Source organism: Cibotium barometz, chromosome 63 (genome assembly GCF_041138505.1).
Source record: "Cibotium barometz isolate CiBa-2024 chromosome 63, ASM4113850v1, whole genome shotgun sequence".
Lineage (NCBI taxonomy): Eukaryota > Viridiplantae > Streptophyta > Polypodiopsida > Cyatheales > Cibotiaceae > Cibotium > Cibotium barometz.
In genome coordinates this window covers 27695448-27723117 of record NC_141108.1, presented here as the reverse complement: position 1 = coordinate 27723117, position 27670 = coordinate 27695448, and the positions used below count along the sequence as shown (strand labels likewise).

Here is a 27670-nt window from a genome sequence, read left to right as displayed (position 1 = left end):
ACCTACATGGTATGTGTAACCCGTGTGGTATAGGTCAGTTAGAGTCTCTGTGTGTAGATCATATTTCCAATTTTCATTGAGAAATATCCCATCTAGACTTGGTGTGCCAAACGGTTCTCTTGAAGTGGACGCAATGTCACTTCTTATGGATTGGCTTCTAGGGACCTCTACTTTAGGAAGAGCATCGGAATGTGGTAGCTCAGTAGGGCCCTCATTAAACGAAGTGGGTAGAATATCCACATGGACACTCTGTGGGAGGGTAGGGTCCACATAAGATGTGAATGGCGAATCTACTACCCCTCCTTCCTCATTTACTTCACTTGTCGCATGTTCAGAGCGTGTAGCTCTACTAAAGGTCTCTATTAGACGACTAAACATGCTAGATCCAGGTTGTGGGGCCCACACTGGCATGTTTTGGCTTGTCTCCTCAGGGTTCTTGGTAGGGTGTCCTTTCATGGCTTCTGAGTCAGAAGATGAGTCACTATCCACTATTCGTGGATCTTGGGTTGCACTCCCTTGGGTTCCAGCCGAAGGCCAAGATGCTAACGTGGAGGGATGGTGTGAGCCTGCGTAGACTGAAACGCTTTCTAGTGGCTCAGACTCCAGTACCCGACCAGAGCGTAGATGCATGTGACGTGGGTACCCTACGTGCGTTGGTAACTACCCTTGAAACTCACACAAGTGGTTTCTTAGGTGTTTCGCACCCCGTTTTTACTTGTTTTTGTGTTGTTTTTAACCCGTTTTTGATCCCCTTACTTACGGTCGAAACTTGGACTAGGGCATGTGATAGGTCGAAACGAGCGTATCGTTCAAAGGATCCTAGTGTGCTTTACAGCACCGTGTTCGCCTATCTAGAGCTCCTGTAGTCCTCAAAACAGTCCGTTTCCCTTGGGGGGAAGGGGCAAAAGCCTATTTGCTTGTGGAGGAAAGGGTGAGGGCTTTATCCCATATGCTCACTTTACTCCTTGGGGAGTGGGCTACATATAGGGCACGACTTCCCATAAGCTCTCACTTGAAAGAAAGCTATGGAGACTCACTCTCCTATATATATATATCAAAAGACCAAAACCGGGGCCGGGGCGTGGGTCGTGGGTCAATTGGGGTTCTTCTTTTCAAAAAAATTTTCTCCAATTAGAAAATCTTTCCTCTCCACACGTTTGGTTCTTTCTTTTAAAAATAAAATTTAATTTTTTATTTTTTTATTTTTTTATTTTTTTTATTTTCTGTTTTTTTGTGAGATAAGTTTTCTAGGGTTTTCTTGGGGTTCAGCCTTGGCCGCGGTGCAGTTCGCCCACAGCACAGATCTGGGGATTCAGAAATCCCCCTCACACGCAGAAACCAGATAACAGAGCGCACGCCCACACGCGGAGCGAAAATATAACAAAAGAAACAGAAATGCAGAAGACAAATTGCAGAAACAGATTGCAAAACACAGAAACACCTCAACAACAAACACACAGTCGCTTTTCTACAGTGTAGATTAAACTTCACGCAGCAGTCGAGCTGCAAACTGGAGCTTGGTGCAGGGCAACTCCCCGACAGCGGCGCCAAAAATGTGCGCTTTTGCCGCACAGATCGTAGGGACTTGCCGGACACCGTATGCGAGCCACAAATGGCTACAAGCATACAACCAGGGAAGGAAGCTCAAACAGAATGCAAAGGGTGTGTCACTCACCGCTCAACCGCTGCCTTGAAGGATTCCTGCGTCGCAGCCGTGAAGGAGGAGCCGCCGTCGCCGCTCTACCGCCATGCCGCTACACAGTGCTCGATCGCTCTCTCACTCTCTCTCTCTCTCTCACACACGCAGGAGAAGAAAACCAAAGAGATAAGGCAAAAGCACTCTTGTATTCACAACACATGAGAATGAGGATTTTAGGGTTACATTTGACTCTTATAGGTGACTTGGCCGTTCACACTTGGGCGCCCATACATGGTCGGCCAACCCTAACCCTTATCCTACTGATATCCAAGGTGCGCCTCTCATCGGCGATCACCCAATGGTGCCGACAAGCCCTGCCCATGACTCAGAATATTTAAATAAATGACGTAAAACATAGTACGTCTCAATGTCCGCCATGGGTTAACACTTATACAAAAAGTTGGTTGGGAGTCTAATCTTCTTGTTGTGTAAATAGGCGTGACATCGCTTTTAAAATTAGTGTTTTAAGTAGGTTCTCTAATAAGCTCTAGAAAGGAGGTATGCAAGTGTTGGTTGTCAAATTTCAACAACTTGAGTGGAGCTTTGTTATGGTTCATCAAATGCAAACCCATGACCACATTTTGGCTTTTCTCAAAAGCTTGCATTAAACTAATAAGTTGCAAATATTGTTTTGCAAAAGGGTGTCTTGCCACTATGTCACTATGTAGTATAGACAAAATACATTAATAATAAATGCAAAGCTTATCAAAACATACCTTCATCAAGCCTCCACGCTTGGATTGGTTGATGATTGACTTTTTATTGTAAATAATAATCATACTTAAACAATAAATGCAAATTGAAACATATCTACACCAAATCCAAAAAAAAAATCAAAAACAAAAAAATGCAAAATCAACCTCCACCCTTGGATTACTTGATTGTTGACCACATTAGCTTGCTTTGATTGAACAAATTTCCCTCATTCTTCACAATGTCTTGCATAAAGAAAGACCAATAAGAGTAAGCATTTTATGAATAACAGTCTCTTAATGGCCTATACAGCTCTTTGTGTGTAGTACTTGGCTGATAGTACAAAAGTCTCTTGTACATGAGGTACTACACAAAGCTCTCTTTACTGTGGTTAGTAAGCAAAATTAAACTTAGCTCATGCAAGCCCACGTAGTTTCTAAGCTGGTTAATTTTGATGCTTCAACAGACAAAAGCTAGCTCTCATCAGACTCTTATGATACGAAAAAATGCTTGATTTATTGTGGTGGACCCTAGTCATAATTGCCCTTTTTTTTCTTCCCAAGATTTTGTAAAAAGAAGAATCGGAATTTGGGATAGCTATAAAAGACATGGCTCAGGTAGGCACACAGTTAATTCAGCCAATCACAGCACGACATGTGGCATTATCATCTATCTCCCAATCTCACAAGGCCTCTCAGAAATCAAAGAAATTGTTGAGTTTTTCTCTTTCTCAAATTAAAGAAATTGATAGATTTTTCAAGAGTTTGTTAATTGGCAATTTTGCATCGGAGGAGCCATTTTCAACCGGGCGATCATTTTCTGGGCTATTGTGCTCTGTGTGAGCAACAATTAAGCAGCTTCTCTCACTTGGGCGATTATTTATGGGTTTCTATCTATGAGGGTATGTAACCTTCTTCAGTTGCTTAATTGTTGTGGGCGATTACGATTTGCGACCTGGTAATCTCTTTCAGCTGATATTACTTGTTTTGGGCGATCAAAATTCGGCGAATTGAGCTTGTGGGTCATCCGGATAACACTCCACGCGAGCTTATTTAGCTGGTTAGTAGCATGGGAGAGCTGGCTATGCTCCCACAGGAGTGAAAACAGTTCAGTGCTGCATTGCGCTACCATTGAACAATGGCAACAGTTGTATCTCATGGCCAATGCTACGCAGAGGTCCCTCTTGGTCAGCCATTGCCCACTTCTACACAAAGAAAGCATGCACTGGGAAAGAAGAAAGTTCCTCTCAGAAAGCGCGTAGTTCTACATCATGCACTGCGAGTTCAAAGCCAAGCTGGTATAAATCCAATATCATTTTAAACCCATCTTTACTTTTCATCCCTTGATTGATAAGATAGGCAGCACGTTACAGCCTTCCTATTGCGATCATGCACATTCGGGACTTGATGAATGTAGCCTTCATGTATTTACATAAGATATCATCACACGTGTCTGCTGGATGGACAGGTTTTGGCCGCGGCACAGTGAAGATTAAGGAAGAAGAGAGTCTAATTGAGGTCGAACCTGAGCCTGAAGGTGGAATAAAGAGTTTGATTAAGCTGCCTGGAACAGTCAAGTTGCAAGGCACAGGCCAGTCTCGGTCCAAGGACAACAAAGTAGTGTATGTGGCAGGTGCCACTGGCAAAGTCGGGTCGCGAACTGTAAGGTATGCTGCAAGTATTTGAGCCCAAAATGGTTTGTTCAATGACTTGTGTAGTTCTTGCTGGTGGCAGGGAACTCCTGAAGCTTGGTTTTCGGGTTCGTGCAAGCACGAGAAATGTTGAGAAAGCCGAAGCTTTACTCCAGGTTTTGTGCTCTTTACTTCTCAATGTCTTCACTTGACATGGAAGAAGTGGTCTTGTTTTTTTGCCTGACTCTTAGGCAGAACTATCACTTGGAATCTTATTCTTGGCCCTTACAGAATACCTCTGCTGATGCAGAACCAGAGGATACAAGACCTTTTGCATCTTTTTCAGTAAGTGCTTTGCAAATGATGCCCCAGTAAAGGTCTCCTATAATGTCCTGTCCTAGAGTCCTGGGCTGTACTTAAGAGCAAGGGTAAGATTCTTTCAATGGATTGATTTGCCCGATAATGTTGAGTCCTGTTAATCTGTTGCAGCCAGCAAAACTCTTTGGTTTCCTGAAGCCCAAACCAGGGAAGATGTTGGAGATTGTGGAGTGTGATTTGGAGGATGCAGAGAGCATTGAGCCTGCTTTGGGCAATGCGGGGATTGTAGTTTGTTGCATCGGTGCAAGCGAGAAAGAAGTCCTTGATGTGACCGGTCCATATCGCATCGACTTTAAGGCTACAGAGAACTTGATTGATGCTGGTAATCAACCCACCCTGGCCTGAACAACCTTTTTTTGAGGCTGTGATCAATTTCCCTTGTGTTTTATATGGGTGAGTAATGGGATCCCTTTCTTAGTTTAGATCTGAAAAGCATAATCACTTTTGAAGTTCTGCAACAACAACTTTTTTGCAGCTTGTGCCGCACAGGTCAATCATTTTGTGCTATTAACCTCCTTAGGAACCCAAAAATTTGGCTTTCCAGCAGCAGTGTTAAAGTAAGTCTGTCCATTCAGGTTCAAAAGAGCCGTGGCGTTTTTATGATGTGTATCAATCTCCACCACTGACTATGATGTCTGATGCAGCCTTTTTTGGGGTGTACTTTTATGGAAAGCTAAGGCTGAAAAGGCCCTAATTCAAAGTGGACTTCCATACACAGTGAGTATCTGTTCCTCCTGAAATACCCCCACCCCTCCTCTCTATTTTATGTGTGTGTGTGTGCGTGTGCGTGTGCGTGTGCGCGTGTGCGCATCACATATCTAGGTTTTTGTGTATGCATCACATATCTAGATTTGTGTGTGCGCACACACGGGCACATGGATACATACATATGTACATAAATGTATGCACACACATGAGTGCAAGTAGATGCATGCAGACATACATGAACCAGCATAGCATTCGAGAGATTCTAAAACCTTTAGTTGAGGACTGAAATTTTATTTTTTTTCTGTTTCTAGATTGTCCGGCCAGGCGGCATGGAGCGGCCTACAGATGCTTATAAAGAGACTCACAACCTCACTCTTGCAGAGGCTGACAAATTATTTGGTGGTCAAGTCTCCAACTTACAGGTGATTTACTTCAACCTTCAATCAACTTAATTATGAATTAAAACTCGGATTTAGTCCATCATTTCTGCAGTCATGTCCCCATAAAAGTAAACATTTTGTCAAACAGGTGGCTGAGCTCATAGCAAGCATTGTTGAGAACCAGGATATTTCGATAAACAAGATTGTAGAAGCTGTTGCTGAGACCACAGCTCCCCTGAGACCCATCAGAGAGTTGCTAGAAGCTATTCCAGCAAGTGAGGAGAGTCCCAGTGCCAAGCCGCAAAGCATTAAAAATGCCCGTCCAAGCAAGGTTGATGTAGCTGTACAAAAGATATCCAAGAAACAGGACGAGGTTATAGTCCCTTTCTTTTTGAGTGTCTGTAATGATCGTGTGTTGAAGGTCAATTAAGCATGTATTCATACAAACTTCAAGAAGGCAACATGTGTTGATAAATTTTGATCCTTGCTCTAGGAAACAATTGCAGAGGAAAAGCGCATTCAAGCTCAGAATGATCAGGAGGAGAAGCGCATTCAAGCCCTGAAGGATAAGGAGGAGAAGCGCATTCGAGCCCAGAAGGATGAGGAGGAGAGGCTTAAATTGGAGGCTTTGCGCAAGAAGTATGAGAAAGAGATTCAAGCAGCAAGGGAGAAAGAGGAGGCAGCCAAAACTGCATCAATGGCTGCACTTGCAGAGAAGGCTGAATTGGAAAGGAGAGCAGCTGAGATTCGGGCCAAGGCCGAGGCTGCTGCTCTGGCTGCAAGCCAGGCGAAAGCTCTTGAAGCTGCTGTTCTAACTGCAGCTCGGAAAGGCAATGTGTAAGTAATTCTATATGCAATGGCACCAAGCAAAGCGACCACAGGAGGTTTTTTTTTGTGTGTACATGCATGTGTCATCTGAGCATGCACGCGCACGCGCACACGTGCATCAGCTTAAACTAACACTCAAAATCGTTTGCAGGCTTTCTGATGAGGAAAAGCAGAAAATATTGGAATCAGTGAAGCTAGAAAGGCTGCAGAAGGCGAAAAGTCCAGAAGAATCCAAAGTCAGCTCAAAAAAGACACCTGCATTCTCCTTTTTTGGCGGACTGGCATCTTCCACAAAATTTACTGAGACAGCTACAGACACAGAATTGAGTGGTGCACTATCAACAGCTGAGGCAAAGAAGGGAAAAGAAAGAGCAGAAGCAGAAGCCAAGGTCAAAGCTGATAAGGAAGCGTCCGCAAAGCTTGCAGAGAAGAAACAACTGGAAGAAAAGGAGAAGAAAGAGGAAGAAGCAAAAAGGCTTGCAGAGCAAGAAGCTGCAAGGGCTCTAGAAGCCAAGAAAAAGGAAGAGTTAGTAAAGGCAGAGAAAGAAGCAAAAGCGTTGGCAGAACAAGTAGCTGCAAAGGCTGCAGAAGCTAAGAGGAAGAAAGAAGAAGAGATAGAAGAAGCTAAAAGAAAGGAAGAACAAGAGAAAGCTGAGAGGTTGCAGAAAGAGGCTGAGAACAAGGCAAAAGCATTAGCAGAGCAGGAAGAAATAGCACAAGCTGCTGCTGCAGCAGAAGCGGAGAAGGAAGAACAAGAGAAAGCTGAGAGGTTGCAGAAAGAGGCTGAGAACAAGGCAAAACCATTAGCAGAGCAGGAAGAAATAGCACAAGCTGCTGCTGCAGCAGAAGCGGAGAAGCTTGCTAAAGAGAAGGCAGAGCAAGAAGACAAGGACACTAAGGAAACAGCAGAAGCTTCTGCACCAGCACCCCAAAAGGGCTTTAGATGGTTCTGGCAGCCGGCCGAGCCAGAGCCATCTCAACTGGAGCCAAGTGCCGAAGCCACATCGACAGGTTTGGCCGATGTGCCAGTGGATACCAAAGCAATTGAGCTACCCCCATCGTCAGCAACATCGTCACCTTATACAAGGTAGCTGGATGATAAGTGGTATACCCAAAATTTTGTGCTTCTGTGCCTTTCTCCAAAACAATGAGACGAATTCTACCCCTAGAAGGTTAAAGCAAGAATGCTCCTGTATGTGCCAAAGCTAGCCACTGGGCACTATGGATGAGGCATTACAAGCATGTGCTTTGGCAGAGGGGCCATGATAGCCTCCATTAAGCATGTCCAAATTATGACACATGAATGATGAGAGAAGAGATATCTGAATCTAGAGCCACCGTTGTCTGAATGAAGCAATTCGGGAGCTGGGCTGCATATTGAAGAAAATGAAGGGAGTCTCTGAAGCAGCAGTGTAGGATCAAAGGAGACCGGTGCAGCAGTGCGGCTGCACTTTAGTCAGAGTAGTAAAGTTGAAGGATAACTAGCTTGGTTGAAGCAGTGCATTGTTGTGTAGTTTGCATATATTTTCTTAATTTGATTCATCAGAAGTGCATGAACAGAGAACCTGAGCAGCCCCATCAGTTGCACCCCTAGTCAATGGTTAAAGTAACAATTTCAAAAGGATTTTTAAGGAACTGATTATCTTTTTACTTTATCTGTACAGGTATACTGAGCTGAGACCGCCTTCTTCTCCCATTCCAAGCTCTCTTACACTGGCTGAAAAGACTGAAGCAAGCACCAAAACACCGTCCTCAGCTAGCTCTATGGATGACAATGCAGGAGAAAGCATCAAAACAGAAGAAGTTGTAGCTGAGAAACAAGATAGTAGTCTCGTTTATGGGACGGCAGAAGAAGTGGAGGCACGAAAGAAGTTGGTAATGGAAACAGTTTTAAGGGAGAAAGAAGCACTAGAGAAAGCCAAGTCAGCAACCGCCTTCCTCTGGCCTTGGCAGAAGCAGGAAAGTGAACCACAACGTGCAGAACCATCAGAGAATGCATGGACTTTGCCTGCATCTGATCAAGTTGGAAAACAGGGAACTCAGATTCTTCCAGCAAGTTCAAGGCCTCTTTCACCCTACTCTATGTGAGTATGGTTTAAATTTCTTTTTGAGAAGAATACCAGCCTCAATGTACACGTGAAAACATGAGGTTGAGAGAGAGAGAGAGAGAGAGAGAGAGAGAGAGAGAGAGAGAGAGAGAGAGAGAGAGAGAAATGAAATGAAATGATATATTAACGTCTCTAAGAGGCCATAATGGCCTATGAGACCAAAACTGACAGTACATCTGAAGTTGGTGTCTCATCAAAGAGAACAGGCAAATGAAACTGAAAAGTACAATAAACTAACTGTCTTACAGTCATAAGAACTGTAAGTAAGACTCCTAGATGATACTGAGTAGAAAATACTGGAAAATGTATATCAAGTAGATCCATGTATGCTGATTAGTTGAAGTGCTATCCTCTCCTCAGATCAAATATCTCCGCCATGAGGCTATCTAGAATGGAGAGGTCGTAGAAGTGAGTAGGTGCCTCCGATGCCGAGCAATAATGTCTCTGCTCTGGCGATGGTGAGGATGCCATGGTTGGGATCCTGGTGGGCATGGCCAATGAGCACGACATAAGACGACTGCTCTATCAGTGGTGACTCCCTGGGAGCGTGGCTGGTGCCTTGATGGCCCGATGGAGGAGGTATCAGGAGGTGTGTGGACTGGCCTGCTGGTGCTTGTGCTGGTGCTGAAGAAATCTATCATGATCCCCTGTCTAGGTACATCATGGCTCGGTCTCCTGTCTGCCAAGACGGTCTCTCTATGTCTCGTGAGCTCAAGTAGGAACAATCCCAGGCGTCCCTGATCCTCAAACTCCATGACCCTGCGTAACGGCCCAAAACCCTCTCCGAAGAGGCATGATATATCCCTCCGATCTCATAATAGACTGTACGTCGGCAAATGTAGTGCTCCTCTATCTCTGCCTCCTGGTAGCGTAGCTGACAAATGCGGTCATCCAAGATCTGATGCACGTATCCCCCTATCTCAATCCGCAGCTGGTGTGATGAGGTCCGGATCTATCCAATGGGACAACGTATCCCATGTGATAGGTGTACATCCATGTACGCCAGGCGGGTGATAAAATCATCTGGTGAGAGGTGCAAAAAATGGCTCTTGTAATGAGCCATTTTCGTGCCTAAGGGCTCAAGGGGACTAGTCCATGTCCTCTCTGTGTCCACTCTGACGATATCCATCCTAATCACGCGGTTCTGCTCTGAGTGGGTGAGATCCAAAAATGTTCAATCATGTAGGTCAAACCATGATCTCATCTTTGCATACCAGCAATGAGTATCTCCATCCTCTGCCAACTGTATGGATGAGGTCAATGCCAATTAGGAGTACCTCTACTGAGGGAGGTCCCATAGCCGTTGTAAAAAGTTAACTACGTGGAGTAGGGCCTCGGTCACTATTGGTGCGGCACCTAGCTCAGCCCGAACAATTTCATGTGGTACCGATGATTTGCCCCAAATCATGCGGGCAATCATCATAATCAGTGGTCTCTCCATATGCCTCCATCCCTCATCCGTCCCTCTCTGAGATCTGTGATGTATGTTGGGCCCCCAAATTGGAGCTCCGTACAGGAGGGTCGGTGTGACAAGTGTATCAAATAGCCACAATTTGGTGCGCGGCTCCTGAAACTGTATGTGTGCACACTGCCTCTCAAGTGCCCCCAAGGCTACATGCCCTCGATCTAATCTAGCTATTGCTGCCTCCTTCAAGGAGATACGGGGTCCTATGAAAGTAACTCCCAAGTAGACATATGACCTGGCTCTCCTCGGAAAGTGAACTGAGGCTCTGATCTCGTCACCCATGCCTGTGTGGTGTTAAACACCATAACCTTGGTTTTCCCAAGGTTCACTGTCAGATCTCTATCCGTACAGAATGCCTGTAATGCATCCAGATGTCCCAATCTGTCTACATAACCGGAGACCAAATCAATGTACAGTCCAAAGAGGGTGGGTGATAGCGGGCATCCCTGCTTCATCCCTATCGTACTGGTCACCATATCGGATAGTCCGCATGGAGCTCGGACTCTACCTATCACAGACTCGTATCCTCAAGTACCTCAATGTCATGCAATTCGTGCATAAGCCTGGCACGTGGTATGGTATCAAAGGCTTTGCGGAAGTCCACAAAGCAATAGTATATCCTTCTCTTCTGTGCCCTGCCCTCTTCAATAAGTGCTCGAAGTGTCAGCATGTGATCCAAGGTAGTAAATCCTCTCTTGAAGCTGGCCTGTCCCTGTGCTCGATGACCATGCCTCCAAAAGAGAGAGAGAGAGAGAGAGAGAGGAGTGCAGTAACATCTACAAAAGATCAAAGGGTCTATGAGACCCAAGCTATTACAATGAGTTTATGAAGTGACTGTATCATGGAAAAAAAAGACAAACTAGCTATGTAGATAAGCAACCAACTAGATAAACAATCAACTGAGTGAAAGTTAGAAAGTAGCCCAATGATGGCTGAAGCACGTGGGGTGATTGCACTCCATATCTCAAGTGCATATCCATGTCTTAAAGAGGGAAGTCACTCTATATGTCCTGCATCTATGACCTCAGATTTTCAAGATCGATTGCCTGTGGGGGAGCATTTCTTCATTTCTGGAAGATATCTCAAATCTAGAGCTGCTGTGTGAAAAGGTTGGTGGGCCTCCAACATCTGGTTCTCTGTAATAACTGGTTTGCTCTCTCTAGTGTGACACCGGGGAGGCGGAGTGGCTTTGGTGCCACCAGTGTACGGTGGTGTCATCCGAGAGTGAGAGGTACCACCAAGGGTGCGATTCTCCCAAACTCAATGTCTGGCCTCGTTTAGTTGAGGCACAATAAAGTTGTAGCATGTGCCAAGGTAGGACCGTGTGAAACAACAATGCCTTCTTTAAACCCGAGTTTAGTGAGTCTTTAGCAATCCTTTAAAACAACATACATGAATCAGAAAGAGATGTAGTAGAGACGATACCAGAAAGGCCCCCCCCTGCAAACAGGAGTATTTGCTTTATTTCTTCTTTTGGAGAACTGAATACAAGCTGAACTATGTCCACAAGATTGAGCGGACAAACTGACTGACTGACCGACAAACACAAGGACAAAGCGACCAAACGCTGGGCAGAACTCTGCATAAGCTGTAGGCAACTGTGAAGCTATCTTCGAAGAGGATGCACCGGCCCAAGACTGAGGGTTGGTGTGCTGAATACTCCTGAGCTTCTTTGCCTTGGGCTGAAAGCACTTAGAGCCTATGCACACATGCTTGACTGACTTTGCTCGATAATCTCTGATTTTATCTGATTATTTTTGGGACTGAACATGGCTTGCCTTTTTATATGATCCTAGGGGGCTAGTCGTCTGCATGTATATGTTGTCGTTCTGTTGAAAAGCCCACGACTGGTATTTAATGGCATTTAATGCCTTTGTTTGCTGGTCGGGCTACTGGGGCCACTGGCCGTCATCTGTTACATAAACTAGCCAACAACACCGGCCGACTACTGTCCAGGACCCATTTGTCTTGGCCGACTCCACTCCCATGCCATATAGGCTGCTGAAGGGGCTTGTAGCATGGTTAGGGGCTGCCTTTACTTGTTTTGTTTTAGTGAATTAGTCATTTAAAGTTTGTTTTTGCTAATTAGTTATTAAAATTTTATTTAGCTTGTTTGTTAGAAATTCTTTTGTTGTGGTTCACTAAAGAATTTGTTTGTATGTATGTGGGCATGTGTGATTTAGTTATGTATTTGTCTATTTTTACAAGTTATTATTACTATTTTTTTTTTCTTGGGTGTCTCTATTGAGCTTTTTTATTTTTAAAATCTTGTTTGTTTTTAGTGATTCTCTTCTTTCTTTTAAAATTAAATGGAAGCTCAGATTCATTTGGCCTTATGATGGTATATGCCTTGGGGCTAGCCTTAGGGCTGGCCCCTTCTACATGAAGTGCAATTAAATGCTTTAAATGTAGAATACTCCTATGGCTGACATCTACATGCACCTACATGATGAACACTTGCTGAATTCTCCACAGTGGATTAAGAGAACTGACCTGGCACTGACCTTATGGCTGGGAGACTGACCTACGTAGCTCGTTCCTGACATGTCCTAGACTGGGACTCACAAAGGGGTCACGGCAAATGACAAAAATATCCAAATAGGTACTACTTCTGTACATAATTCTTGCACGGTTGATGAGCCAGTTTGTCATCGTGTACCACAGTGTATGGGTGCACGCGACATTCCCTCCTGCTTAGCTTGGTGCCAGGTTCATAGCTTCGAGATAGTCCGCCAATAACTATGGATACTCGAGGAAGAATTCTTCATCTAGCTAAACGGCTTCATGGGTCACTCGATCTTTGAACTTTGTATAAAATTGGCGAAGATGTCGTCCAGAACCATGCTTCCAGCGATATGGAAGGATCTGCTAATATCATGTACAAGCTTTGAGGGCCTTACTCTCCCCACGGGAGATGCCGGATTATCCATGTACAAATGCCATAACACAGATCAACACAAGGCAACTGAGCCGGAACATAGGCTGTAGAAATGCCGAGCTAACAATATAATCCATATACCTCCGTGTGGGTACTGATTCTTCCCCAAAAACCACAGGTCTTCATGCAATAGAGCTGGTACAGCAAGTACAACTCTCCATTCAGCAGGTACAGTAGGTACAATGGGTGGTATAGCTGGTATAGTGGTTGGTACAGCAGGTACAGTGGCTGGTACAGCAAGTACAACAAGTACAAATGCTGGTACATCAAGTACAGAAGTTGGTACAGCCGGTACAATGGGTGGTACAGCAAGTGCAGAAGCTGGTACAACTAGTACAAGGGCTGGTACAATAAGTACAATGGCTAGAAATCATAATAAATGATTAAATACCCTTGCCTTCAGTATTTCTTCGTGATGGAAGCCTCCAAAACAATCCCCAACAGCCGGTATTCTTCATGGGCAGCACTCAAGAGAGAGAGAAAGAGAGTAGCCATCATTAGGGCAGCCTGTAACGGTGGTAGAGGCTAGTGTGCAGAAAGAGAGCCGCCATTAATGAAGAGAGAGGGCTCCAATTTATAGATTTGGGCCTCCCATGAGCTAAAATGGCAAGAGAAGGCTACAATGACAAGTGGAGAGCCACACGATAGCTGAAGTGACAAGTGTGAGGCCACTTGTCTCACTTTGATCCACTTTCTAACAAGTGTCAAGCCACTTGTCTCACTTTGGTCCACTTTCTTGCCACATGTCCCAATCTAAGAGATGGGTCCTTCCATAAACTTTATCTCTAAAAATATCCCAACTGGTAGACATTCTGTCTTAGGCACTTTGCCAACTCTTGGTATCTGCTCAATTCCAGATGTAATTTCGCGAACAGAATTTCCATCGGAGTCGGGCCAAAAATAGCAACTCTCCTAAATTTTAGGAGTGTGGTCCTTTGTATTCTAGGATAATCCCCCATTCCCAAAGCTTGTACTTTCCAAATATTTAGACATCCTAGAGTGCACCAGACCCCTTTCATAGTGGGAAATGTCCAAGTTGGTGACACAAGGGGAGAGTTATCTCAGCCAAGAAAGGTCAAGTTTTCATGTATTTTCTTTCAGATTTACATCATTCTAATAAAGCAAATACACCATTCGTGGTGGGGGGCCTACAGAGGGTATTCGGAACCCAATATTGTGTCCTCTCCTCTCTCCCTCTCTCTCTCTATTTTCTGCACATCTTCATTCAGTTTTGTGTGTTAATTCCGTCGCGAAAAGTGTGCTGATTTCTGAGCATTGAAGTTACCGATCTCCCCCAAAGCTTCCGCATGTTACAGTGGTATCAGAGTCTACTTCAAGTGAAAAGATTCAGCAAAGAAACCAGAATTTTTTCTCGCTCGTGTGGTTGGTTTTCAGACGCCGGTGGACTACTCCTTTCGGAGTGACTCCTGTGCCTCGAAGGACCGTTGTTTTTCAACCTCCGGACGTCTCCCACACACATAGTGGATGGTTAGATTGCACTCCGAAAAGGAAGTGCGTTTTCCTGCTATGGCGAGCTTCGACAACGAGAGAGACCAAGAACCTTGGGACCAGAGTGCGCCGAGCAGCCCAGCTAGGGCACCAAGCTTGAGTGTTACAGATATGTTCCAGTAGATGATCGAGCAATCGCAGACCAGACAACTAAGTTGGAAGAGCAGAAGGCGCAGATCTTGGCTCTGGAAGACCGTACCCGTTCTCTAGCGTCACGTTTTCCATCTCCTCCTCCCTCTCCTTCCATATCCCAGATTCCAGATCCTCGGCACAGGGACCCTTTCGCGGGGTCACGATCGCAACCGAGCTCTTTGCTTGAGTTGCAGATGCGTGCATTGGAGATCTGACAACATGAAGATGAAGCCATGCAATGCATGGAACACGAGCGTTACCTAGCAGCTTTGGACGTCAAATTGACATCAGTGGCACCCTCGAATCATTTTCCCGAGAAAATGAATTTCAGTAAGTATAATTGTAAACTCGACCCCACAACTCTTTATTCATGGTTGCATTAGTTTGAAGCTTACTTTGCCCCAGTTAGAAAGACAGATACTGACAGAGTGATCTTAGCCAGTTGGTACTTGGAAGGTGAGGCCGTTCCTTGGTGGACTCAATGGGCTCATGCCCACACCAGATTAGGTATGGCATCTTATGTGTGGGACGAGTTTGTCCGCGACCTTAAGCAGCGGTTTCAACCGCCCCACTACCTTGAGCGACTCGAAGACGAGTTCAGGGGAGCGCGTTAGAACGCGCAACCAGTTCTTCAGTTTGCCAATAGAATTTCGACTTTATGTTTGCAATTAGGCGTATCTGATTCGGACAAGAAAGGGCAGTTTTTGTATGGCCTTGAACATGCAAATCCAGTGGGAATGCGTATGTTTAGGCCAGCCACTTTCGAAGACGCACTCTCGCTTGCGCAGAGTGCAGAAATGAAGCATAATGGTGGCAAGCCCCCGACTTCCCAGCCGGGTACTCCCAAGGCTACCACCTCGGGGGGAAAAGGCCAGAACCAGACGGGGTTCTTCCCAGGACAGAGCACGGGAGCTTCTGGCTCCAAGAACTCGAACAATGCGTCTAAGCTTACTCTAGACCAAAAAGCGGAGGCAGGCAAGATAGTGCTGAGGAGCTTTCTCAGTACAAGAAGGAGGGTAGATGTTTCTTTTGTCATACAAAAGGACATACTTCTCAAGAGTGTCCTAAGAAGACTCCAAAGACTGCCGCCGCTGCCTCCACAGCTTCCGTGGTGAGCCCAGCTCCCACACAAACCCCAGTGACTGCCCCTAGTTCTTCAAATCCCAGTGCTTCAGTTGAAGCAATCATTAGCTGGGAACTCGAAGATAAGTAGAAGGGTGCCCATGACCAGGAGTATGAGTGCAACGAATTGCTCAAGTCCTTTGGCTACATAGGTGGCCAGAGAGTCGTTGTCTTCTTTGACAGCGGCAGCACGGAGAATGTGGTCACGGAACAGGCCGCTAGGCGTACCCGTTTCGACCTGACTTCGGTGAACAAACAAGTTGAGGGGCTTAGCACAGGCATGACAACGAGCATCAAGTATAAAGCTCTAGGTGCTAAGTTAGTTATTCAGGCCATAGAATTTGTGCGTGATTTTATGGTTGCCCCTCTTGTAGGAGCAGACATAATTTTAGGCATTCAGTGGTTTCACAAGTTCCTTCTTGATGTCAAGTGGGACAAGCACACGTTCCAGATCAATCGGAATGTGTCAAACGCCCCAGTGACCATTAAGTGTGAGCCAAGAATTCCGAACTTTCCGCTCATAAGCCACTTGCAGGCTAAGCGAGCAGTCAGGAAAGGCACACATTGTGCGATGATATACATCCAGACAGCCCAGACGGTGGTCAGTGCTTCCGAGAAGTACTCGGCTCTCCACGAAAAGTTCCAGAAGATTTTTCTTGGGGACAGTCTCCCTCTCGAGCTCCCCCCGTCTAGACCGGAGGACCACAAGATTGACCTCCTCCCAGGCTCGGAACCCCCGAGCAAGTTTCCGTATCACCTTTCCAAGGCAATGGAATCGGAGTTTGACCGCAAACTCCAAGAATTGTTGCAATCTGGCTTCATCCGCCCCAGCGTGTCACCATTTGCAGCACCGATCTTATTTGTCAAGAAGAAAGATGGGTCTTCTAGATTGTGTGTCGATTATCGTGCACTCAATAAGCTGACTATCAAGAGTAGATTCCCAATGCCTCGAATAGATTATATTCTTGAAGGCTGAATGGAGCAAAGGTGTTCTCGAAGCTTGATTTAAAGAGTGGGTACCACCAGGTGAGGGTTGTGGAGGGGGACATCCCCAAGACAGCCTTCCGTATAGAACGGGGCCCACTATGAATTTGTGGTCATGCCATTTGGCTTGACGAACACCCTAGCTACATTTAACCGCATGATGATGCGTGTTTTACTGTATTTGATTGGAAAGTGTGTTCATATTTCTGGACGACATATTGGTATTTTCAGTTACGGTTGAGTAGCATGACATTGATGTGGAGAAAGTCCTTAAGTTGCTGGAAAGCAACGAGCTCTACGTCAATGAAAAGAAGTCGGAATTTTATCTGTTCCAGGTGCATTACTTGGGATACATAATTAGTGCCGAAGGCATTCGACTTGATCTGGCTAAAGTGGCCGAGATTGTCGATTGAAAAATACCTCAGACAGCCTATGACATCAGATCCTTTTTGTGGGTATATGCCAGGCATACTCCACCCACATAGACAAGTTTTTGACCTCTCGGCAAATCTAACCGATCTGCTAAAGGGAGTGAAGACATGAAGGCAACGGATTCGAATGACTCCACGAGCGTTGGAGGCATTCAAGAACCTCAAGGTTGCTTTATCAGAAGCGCCTTGCTTAGCACTTGCCTCGTGGGACGAGCCATTTCAGGTGATCACCGATGCGAGTAATATTGCAATTGGCGGTGTGTTACAACAAAATGGTCATCTAGTAGCTTACATGTCTCGTAAGTTACTGTCCGCAGAAAAAAAATTACTCAGTCTACGATCGTGAACTCCTTGCAGTTATACAACCCTTGAAACATTGGAAACGTTTTCTGTATGGCCGTGACTTTGAGGTTCGCACTAACCATCAGGCATTATGCTGGATTCAGACAATGCTAAATGCACAGTGGAGTGACCGACAACATCGTTGGAGCTAGATATTCCAGCAATTAGACGGATGGCTAGATAGAGATATACAACCAGTTGGCCTTTGATGTGCTGAAGTGTTATGTCCACGATCAGCAAGGTAAGTGGGAATCTTATTTGCCTTTAGTTCAAGCTGTTTTGAATGATTTTTTTTCTTCAGCTATTGGCAGGACTCCATATGAGGCAGCGTTTGGAAGACCTTTCCAATCGTTGTTTACTAGGACTTCGTCTTCAGTACCTAAAGCGAACAGAGTGACGGAGTCTTACCAGGAGATTTTAGAGTCAATAAAAGACAGGTTCGCGAAAGCGCAAGAGGCCTACACTCGACAGGCCAATAAAGACCGAAGAGATATGAAGTTTTTGGAGGGGGAGATTAGGTTTATCTTTGGATTATGAAGCAAAGGTTGAAGCAGGTGGACAAGCGGTACCCAAAGTTGTCTTTTTGGAGCTTCGGACCTTTTCCCATGCAGAAAAAGATCAATGAGGTTTCCATGCAGTTGAAGCTACCTCCGAGTTGGACTATGCACAATGTGTTTCACGTCACTTGGTTAAAGCCATATGCAGGTCCGATCCCTGCAGAAGTTAAAGACGAGGCGGAACCAAATATTGTTGATGAAGTAGAAGTTATGGTTCCAGAACAGATCCTTATGCACCGTTTCAAGCATGGCTCCGACCGAAGGCAAAGACAGTTCCTCATGAAGTTTCAAGACCGAGGGACCCACGAAGCGGTATGGCTTGACAAAGAGTTTTTCGACGACTATCTGGAGTTATTAACGGATTATTTGGAGGCTATGCAGCTTCCGTGAAGTTAAGTAGAAGGGGATGTCACGTGCATCCCGCACTTGGATGCCACGTAGACATATCTGTACAGAAGGTGCAGGACTTGGGATGGTAAACTGGTCCCATCTGAGCCCAGTCAGTCAGCCAAGGTTCCATCCCAGTCGTCCGAGGTCAGGTATGCATTGTCCTGCACATGAGTCCAAGGTCAGGTGTGCATTGTCCTGCACACGAAACAGTGCCAGTCCGCGCTGTGAGTCTCCCTCTGGAATGATGTCAGTGATTCTGTGTATCTGGTATGGTACTGGATGCCAGATCATTGTGTAGATAGTTAGGGTTTGCTTATAGGAAAGGGGCCAGCCCATAGGGCTACCCCAAGTACTTGTGTGGGCATGGGGATAGTGTAAAACCACCCCCATAAGGGCCAGGAAGGCCTTGGCTGTACCCACCAGCCATGGGTAGGCCATGAAGGGCTGTACGACAGCCCTAGGGGCATACCAGGGTAGCCGACAAGCTATCCAGCCATGAAATGGGTGTATGGCAAGTATGGGGCAGCCCCCATACAGGCTGCCCAGCCTCCAAAACAGAAGGTAATCAGTACCCAGCCCTCATGTGCCCATTCGCCTAGTGCCCAGCCTTGTGAAAGCATGCACAGCAATTAATAGCATTTTATGCTGTTTATTTCAGTTGTGGGCTGATTTTATGACAGCCGACTGTAGTAGAACTGGTCGACTGGTCATCTCGAGGAGTAAAAATATCAAGGCCACAATTCAGTTGTGTTCTCATAATCCACCAAGAGCTAAAGGAACCAAAGGGCCAGGACAGCCAAGGGCTTGCTAACACAAAGGGGTAAAGGACTGCAGGTCAAGGGCAGAGTTATCTCAACCAAGAAAGGTCAAGTTTTCCTGTATTTTCTTTCAGATTTACATCATTCTAATAAAGCAAATACACCATTCGTGGTGGGGGCCCTACAAAGGGTATTCGGGACCCAATACTGTGTCCTCTCCTCTCTCCCTCTCTCTCTCTATTTTCTACACATCTTCATTCAGTTTTGTGCGTTAATTCCGTCGCAAAAAGGGTGCTGATTTCTGAGCATTGAAGTTACTGATCTCCCCCGAAGCTTCCGCATGTTACAAAAGATGGCAATGCGATGAAGAGGTTCTTCTTCAACTTGATGCTCAAGAGAGGCTCATGCTTCTTTTATACTTTGGGAAGCCTTGCTTTTTGCCAAAAAGTGATGCTTTTGCTTTGCTTTTGGCTTTTACTTTGCTTTAGGTCTTTTTAACTTTACTCAACTTTAGTCAAAAGTTCTTGTTTTTCTTTTCTAGCTTTAGGGCCTTGCTTTTTGGCCCTGGAGTTGCTTTTTGAAAAAGCAGCTTTTAGCTTTTTGGTCCAGCTCAGTCTCCTCTTTCCAATGGTGCCCTTGGCTCGCAGTCAACCCTGTTACCCTTTTAGTTTTTCCTGCTTTTTGACCAAGAATGGTGCTTTTTCTTAATCAAACCTTATGGACCCTGTCCCCATGTCTTATTCCACGCGTCTGGTGTTTGGGCATGGATTTCATCATGTGAAATAGAGCTAGGAAGGCCAAATAGTTACATGACATCAGATGGGGTCCCAAATTACCCACTGAAAGGCCCCCCTGCAAGTAGGAGTATTTGCTTTATTTCTTCTTCTGGAGAAGTGAATACAAGATGAACTGTGTCCACAAGGATGAGCGGACAACCTGACTAACTAACCGCCAAACGCAAGGACAAAGTGACCAAACGTTGGGAAGAACTATGCGTAAGCTATAGGCGATTGCGAAGCTATCTTCGAAGAGGATACACCGGCCCGAGACTGAGGGTTAGTGTGTTGAATACTCCGAAGAGACTGAGCTTCTTTGCCTCGGGCTGAAAGCACAAAGTGTCTGTAGGTATGCACAGGCTGGAGCCTATGCACACACGCTTGACTGACTTTGCTTGATAATCTCCGATTTTATCTAATGATTTTTGGGACTGAAGATGGCTTGCCTTTTTATATGATCCTAGGGGGCTGATTGGCTGCCTGATATGCTGTTGGCCTGCTGAAAAGCCCACGACTGGTATTTAATGGCATTCAATGCCTTTGTTTGCTGGTCGGGCTACTGGGGCTGCTGGCCGACTGTTACATAAACTGGCTAATAGCAGTCTAGCACTGGCCGACTGCTGTCCAAGCCCCATTTGTCCTGGTTGACTCCACTACCATGCCATATAGGCTGTCGAATCGGCTTATAGAGTGGGTAAGGGTGTTAGCTACCCCTTGCAAGGCTTGCCCATGGTTAGGAGCTGCCTTGGGGCTAGACTTAGAGCTGGCCCCTGCTACATGAAGTGCAATTAAATGCTTTAAATGCAGACTACTTCTATGGTTGACATGTACATGTACCTACATGATGAACACTTGTTGAATTCTCCATAGTGGGGTTAAGAGGACTGACCTAACACTGACCTCTATGGGTGGGAGACTGACCTACGTAGCTCATGCCTAACATGTCTCGAACTGGGGCTCACAAAGGGGTCAGGGCATAGGACAAAAATATCCTAACAAGTACTACTTCTGTACATGATTCTTGCACTGTTGATGAGCCAGTTTGTCTCTATGTACCACAGTGCATGGGTGCACGTGACAGAAGTGATACATCAAATGGTTCACCTACATCATGGAGACTAAGCCTAGCACTTGTCTCTACTGGTGTAGCAACAAGCTTACAATCTTCAAGACCAAACCATGTAAGCAGTGTGTGTATGTACTTTGACTACATATCACAATGCCATCATCACACTGCATAAATTGTATGTCCAAATAATAATGCAACGAGCCCAAATTTATCATCTCAAATGACACATGTAATTCAGCCTTGAAGGCTGAGATCTTCTCCTCATTAGGACGCGTGAGCAACATGTCATCAACATATAAAGATGACTAAAAAACAATTCTTACTTCTCTTTACATAGAGGATACTCTTAGTTAGTTGTATCTCACAAAAATATATTTTATCCTCTTCGCCTTATCGTCTAGCTTGTTGCGTTTTTGCTCAAGCTCAAAAGCATAAGCAAAACAACCAAAAACACGCAAATGAGCCACAAAGGGCTTCTTGCCATTCCAAGCTTCATTAGGGGTAATTGGTGGGACATCTGTTTAGCACATAAGTGGCACACATAACTGCCTCTCTCCAAAAAACATGAGGCAAATCCCAGACTTTAACCATGCAACGTGGAATCTCCATGAGAGATCTATTCTTCCTCTCAGGCCACACCTTTTTGCTGAGGTGTATAAGGCACCGTGAGGCAAATCCCAAACTTTAACCATGCAACGTGGAATCTCCATGAGAGATCTATTCTGCCTCTCAGGCCACACCTTTTTGCTGAGGTACCATGCATTGATGGTTTATGACTCTTTCAGCCATATATGCATGAAACTCCTTCGACATATAATCCCCCCCTCAATCTGTACGAAGGGTGCGAACTTTACATGGAGACACATTTTCAGCCATAGAAATAAAGTGTCTAAAGCTTGCAAAAACCTCTGACTTTGCTTTCAACGATATACCCAAGTGTGCCTGGAGTAGTCATCAATAAAAGTCGCAAAGTAGAGATATCCCCCGATCGATGGTATCCTCATAGGACCACATACATCACTATGTATAAGCTGTAAATTCTAGACAGCCCTTACTGATCCATCTTTCAAGAATGATGCCTGTTGCATCTTCCCAAAATGCACCCCTTACGTACATGTTTGAAGGGGGCCTCAAGCTTTGGCAACTTTGACACCATCTCTTGCCTTTTAAGCCGCAATAAATTGCCAAAATTCAAGTGACCAAAGCAAGCATGCCATAGCTATGCGTCACTCGTAGCACGTGTGGCAGTAATTGAACAAGCATTATTCATAACTGTCCAACCTATAAGGCCCATGTCTTAGAGTACCAGATACCACAAAGATATCTCCATCACTCCGGTCATGAATTGTACACCTGTCATCAACTAATCTAGCCACTAGGCCTACCCTAGCAATGGCAGAGACTGACATCAAGTCTTTCGAATGCCTGACACAAACAAGACTTATGCGAGAATGATTGTCTCACCATTTGTAGCAATGAGCATGTTAGCACATTCATCCCCAGTTTTTGCTCACTTTCGGTGCCCATTTGGTCCCTTTTGTATGGCCCTTGATTGTGGGCTGGCCACCCCTTTTTCTCCTATTTTTTTGGGATTTTTCCTAACTTTTTTGATATTTTACTAGTCGGCCAGCATACATGCTCCAGTCGGCCAGCATTAGCATCCCCAGTCGATCAGCATACCTCACCTATAAATAGGAGGTGCTGGCCTCTCATTTCTCATTCAGTCTTGTACATATTTGCTCCCTCACTTATGAGGTTTCTAGTGTCTCTTGCTTGGGACTGTTTTGCTTCAGTATATTCAGCATAGTTTGCTCCATATCTCTCTCTCTCTCTCTCTTGCACTCTCTATTCAGCACACTCTAGTGCTTCCACTCTGTGCACTCTTTCATGGTATCATCGCTCCCGGTTTAGCAACCTCTTTGCTGCCCCAGATTCAGCCCTGTTTTCAGCACCCTGTCCTCTGCGTTTTTCTCAGATTTGCAGCCCCTTTGCTGCTGCGTTTTCTGCACAGCACCTGCTGGTCACTTCTCCTACAGATTGACTTCACCGATTGCAGCCATCAGTTATTCTTTGATCAGCGTTTTCTTTTCCACGTGGAGTTTGGACATAGGCGGCCTGTTTTTTCAGGACAGCAGCCTTCTTTGTGCTGCGTTTTCCTCTCCAGTGGTCTTTCCCCTTTGCAGAGGGGGTCTGTGGTGTTTCGGGCTTTGGTTGGATTTTGGCGTTGGAAAAGCAACTTATGAACTTATCAGTTTTTGCCTTTCCATCTTTATCTGCTTTCATCTCGAAGATGAAATATCTCCAGGACGAGCTTGCTCTTTGTGGCAAGGACATCTCTACAGAGGACGTGGCTATTCGGCGTCTCTCCAAGCTTCCCGAGAGGTTTGATGCATACTTTCAGTCTCTTGTTTCTTCTCCTCGTCCTATTCCAGTTACTTGGGAGGAAGTTCTCCCCTCCATTATGCAGATTGAGTCTCGCTTTGAGGAGCGGACTGGCACCTCTGGTGGCCTTGATGGAGCTTTGGCAACACGAGACAAAGGGAAGAATCAACAAAAGAAAGGGAAAGGGGGTTCTGACAAGAACTCCAAGGATTCCGACAAGGATAAATACAACAACAAATCTTCAAAGAAAAAGGACATTGAATGTCATTATTGTGGCAAGAAGGGTCATAAGTCACCCCAATGTCACAAGAAGAAGCGTGATGAAGCAGCAAAGAACTCTTCCTCTACGGTGGTGTCTCAACCCAAGAAGGATGATGGTATCCTTCTCTTAGCAGGAGGTACTCGGCGTATACTTGCTCTTGTGACTTCTCAGTCACGGTCTTGGATTGTGGATAGCGGTGCTACTGCTCATATGACACCCCATCGAGATTGGTTCGAGGACTTCACTGCCAGGTTAGGCGAGATCACTCTGGGTGATTCTTCTTTCGTGCCAGTGCATGGACATGGCACTATCCCCATCTTCCGCTCTTCCGAGGACAAGAGGTACTTCTCTGACGTTCTGTATATTCCAGATTTTGCTTTTAACCTTTTGTCAGTGAGTGCTCTTACAGCTCAAGGTGCGGAGGTGATCTTTTCTCGTTATGAGATTACCATTCGTGATAAGGCGACTGGTAGCATCTTGGCTCAGGGAGTCCAAGATAGTGGTCTGTACAAATTGACCGCTCTGCTTTCTTCTGGTGCTTCTTCTGCTCTTTGGCATGCTCGGTTTGGCCATTTGAGTTATCAGCTTCTACAGCGAGCTTTGAAGGATGGGTTGGTTGAGGGATTACCGACCATCAAGGCTCCGTCTTCTGCTTGTTCCTCTTGTTTACAAGGGAAGCAACACCGAGCCGCCTTTTCGAAGGAGGCGACACACAGATCTTCGACATCACTTGCTCTCATTCATGCAGACTTATGTGGTCCTATGAGTACCGTGTCTTTGAGTAAGGTGTTGTACATGCTCGTGATGGTGGATGATTTTTCCAGGTTTCTTTCTGAAGACCAAGGATGAGGCTTTTCAGCACTTCTGTGATTGGAGAGCTGAGGTGGAAAAAGAGACTGGTCACTCGGTCAAGGCTCTCAGGACCGACGGAGGGGGTGAGTTTACATCCCAAGAGTTTCGGCCATATTGCAAAACACATGGCATTCGGAGACAGCTTACTACATCATATACTCCATCACAGAATGGAGTTGCCGAGAGGAAGAATAGGACCATTATGGAGATGGCCCATGCTATGCTTGAGCATTCTTCATTACCTCGACGTTTCTGGGCTAAGGCGGCTTCCACTGCTATCTACATTTAGAACAGGTCTCCTACTGCTGCTCTTCATGATAAAACTCCATATGAGGCTTTCCATGGTGAGAAGCCCTCCATTGTTCATTTTCGGATATTTGGGTATTCGGCGTATGTTCATGTGCCTAAGGAGCATCGCTCCAAGTTGGACTCGAAGTCTCAGCGCATGACTTTTCTCGGATACAGCACTGTGTCCAAGGCATGTCATAGCTATCACACTTGGGTGATACAAAACTGTCCATGGAAACTCATCATGGAAATACAAAACTGACCATGGAAACTCATCATGAAAATACTAAGAACATAGAAACATGAGAGCAGCATCAGCTCCGAGTAGATGGTATACCACTCTCCAAAATATCAAGCATGGGGCTAATGAGTATGGCCAGGAGGTCTCCCTCAACTATGGCACGTTGAAAGGTAGCTCGATGGCGGTGGAGCATGTCCTAGATCTGGAGCTGATGAGGTGATCATGGTCGAGGGGGGGGGGGGGCGAGGGCATCGAGCATGATGGAGTGCAGAGGCTCGGTCGAGGTAGGTCCAGAGCAGCTCGTGGAGGGTCCACAAGATCCACTATATCGCTGTCCTCCACCTCCTGGGTCCAAAAGAAACTGGTTGGTTGGCGAGGGAGGGGCCGGGGTGTGTCTTCGGAGCTCAAGCAGGAAGAGGCCTAGGCAATGCTGGTCCTAGAAGTCAATGATCCTGGAGAGAGAGAGAGAGAGAGAGAGAGAGAGAGAGAGAGAGAGAGTTGTAAAAAATGTGAGTTGGCACATTCAGCCAAATGGACAGAGGAAAATAAAACTGAAGCAAAAGAGTCATAACTGCATAACATATTTCTTTATGAGCATTGAGCAAGAGCTCATGTGGAAAGTATTGTCTTCCTTTCGCATTTGGATAGGGGAGTCTCATTGTGAGATCACAACTCTGAAGGTAGGGAATGGGGAGTAGACTCTCATGGAGTCAAGATCGCACTTTGGTTTTTGTTGATATTGGAAAATAACGTGAATGTCCCATTGATATATCTTTCAGCGGTATTAGCGGACATGCAAATGTCTTTTGAAATCTTCGTCCAAGTTGCGGCCATCTAGTTTATATCAATTCTTTCTATCCAAAGCAAGTGCAACTTGCCCAACGAGCTACCCTCTGTGTGTATGTTTTCTCTTTAGTTCATCATGGCCATAGTAGTTAGGAAACACGTTTCCTACAGGGAAGGAAACGTGGAAATGTTTCTGAAACGTTTCCTTGTAGGAAACGCGTTTTTTTCAAGCAAATTTTTTGACTTTTTTTTTTGCCCCAAATCTAACGTTGAAATCTGTGCGACTCTTTTGATAAAGTTTTTTCTGGTTTCCGTGTGCCGCTTTCCCTCATCAAGGCTGATTTATTTTGTATTGTTTATGGGCATTGGGCCATGACTGTTAATTCATCATGATTCATGTGACATGAACACTTCAAACTTATAAGTTTTAACCTATGTAGTGTCATGTATGGTTTTTTTTTTTTTGGTGGCATGGAATGATGGATGATTGGATCATGGATCATGGATAGTGGACCATGGTCTTTGAATCATGATCATTTGACATTGACGATGGATGATTATATGGTTTTTGTTATTTTTTATTCAAAGACTGTAGGCTTCAAATTGATGTTTCCATGTATTCTATGCATTTAGTGCTATTTTTACATATTTTATACAGTATATATTTGAAATTTTGTACATGCAAAAACCTGTAGGTAGGAAACTTCGGGCTGATTTTACGAAACCCGTTTGAAACTTTTAGGAAACCCGTTTCAAACAACCCCCTAACTACTATGATCATGGCTAAGTCTGTCCTTCACCTGCAAAGAAGTGATAGAAACTCAGATTGATGATTTATCTATGAAGATTTGTCTACAATGGTGGCTTTTTGTGCATGAACCTGCACCTACTCTTGGGCTCTGATGACATTAATCGAGATGCCATAGCACATAGTCTATGCTATGCATGATAGAGTTGAGGATTTGGAGTTTTGTGAGTAGACTTTCTTGGAGTCATGATCATCGCTTTTTGTAAGTTTGGGAAATAACTTGGAACTTTTGATTAGTGTCTACTATATAGAGTCTTAAATGCACTGTAAAACACTTTTGCTTCTCTCAAGAATATTGATTATCAGGTTGTCTCATCTCATACAGGTTTCCCGGACTGAAGCCGCCTTCTCCTCCCATTCCAAGCCCTCCTGCACTAAAGAGTGAAAAATTTACTGTGCTAAAAGTAGACCTTGTAAGTTCAGAAGTCAACAGGGTGGAACAGACTATAGAAAAGGTGACACTACCTGATGTGGATGCTGAGAAAGACAAGGAAGCTGTTGCTGAAGAAGCCAGTGGAGAATCAAAGGAAGACACTGAAGCAAGAAAACTGCTGGTACAGGAAATTGCAGCAAGAGAGAAAGAAGCATTGGAGAAGGCAAAGGCAGCAAGCGCCTTTATCTGGCCTTGGCAGAAGCCAAAACCTGTGGAGGAAGAGTCTCCACCTCCATCTAAGGAAGCCGGGAAGCTGGAAAGAGAAGTACTTCCAGCAAGCTCAAGACCTCTTTCACCTTACACACAGTGAGTTAACATTTTGAAACCCTTGCATGATGGTGAATGTTTTACATTTCTCTTAAAGCCAGCTGTTTGTATACCAAAGAGATGATGGGAGGTTCATCAGCTCACTACTATCTGCAGGTTCCCTAATCTCAAACCACCAACTCCACCAGCACCCTCTCCGCCCATGCAAAATTATATTCCAAAGGAGCCAAAGGCAGTAGAAACACTATCAAGTTCATCAACTCCTCTTTCACCATATCCAGGGTGAGTTGAGTTGGTTTAACACTTTCATCTGAGCAGTAGCACCCATGTTGTTCGCATATACATTGTTTCAAAGGAGACTAACTGGGTTCTTTGCTCTGTAGATTCCCTGATCTTAAGCCACCGACCTCTCCAGCATCTCTGCCAGATGAAACATCTGAGAATGGTGCAGTGC

At 45.2% G+C, this 27670-nt stretch overlaps 1 protein-coding gene across 4 annotated transcripts in view; it reads left to right on the top strand.

Annotated features, from left to right (window-relative positions):
- The first annotated feature begins 3023 nt into the window (after nt 1–3023).
- The window catches only part of LOC147603904 (uncharacterized), a 25102-nt gene continuing 455 nt past the window's right edge, over nt 3024–27670 (top strand). Inside the window, exons 1-16 of one of the 4 annotated variants that reach the window (XM_086796063.1) lie at nt 3024–3689; nt 3860–4058; nt 4126–4198; nt 4314–4367; nt 4512–4722; nt 4876–4957; nt 5045–5117; nt 5420–5530; nt 5637–5861; nt 5982–6325; nt 6468–6974; nt 7086–7403; nt 7981–8400; nt 26842–27255; nt 27373–27498; nt 27600–27670. The exon at nt 27600–27670 is cut by the window's right edge and continues 455 nt beyond it. In XM_086796063.1, coding sequence (XP_086652189.1) covers nt 3530–3689; nt 3860–4058; nt 4126–4198; nt 4314–4367; nt 4512–4722; nt 4876–4957; nt 5045–5117; nt 5420–5530; nt 5637–5861; nt 5982–6325; nt 6468–6974; nt 7086–7403; nt 7981–8400; nt 26842–27255; nt 27373–27498; nt 27600–27670 — 3388 coding nt within the window. In that variant the 5' untranslated portion in view covers nt 3024–3529. Of the gene's footprint in view, nt 3690–3859; nt 4059–4109; nt 4199–4313; nt 4368–4511; nt 4723–4875; nt 4958–5044; nt 5118–5419; nt 5531–5636; nt 5862–5981; nt 6326–6467; nt 7404–7980; nt 8401–26841; nt 27256–27372; nt 27499–27599 lie in introns of those variants that run through there. The other 3 variants (XM_086796062.1, XM_086796065.1, XM_086796064.1) reach the window with 3 other exon arrangements.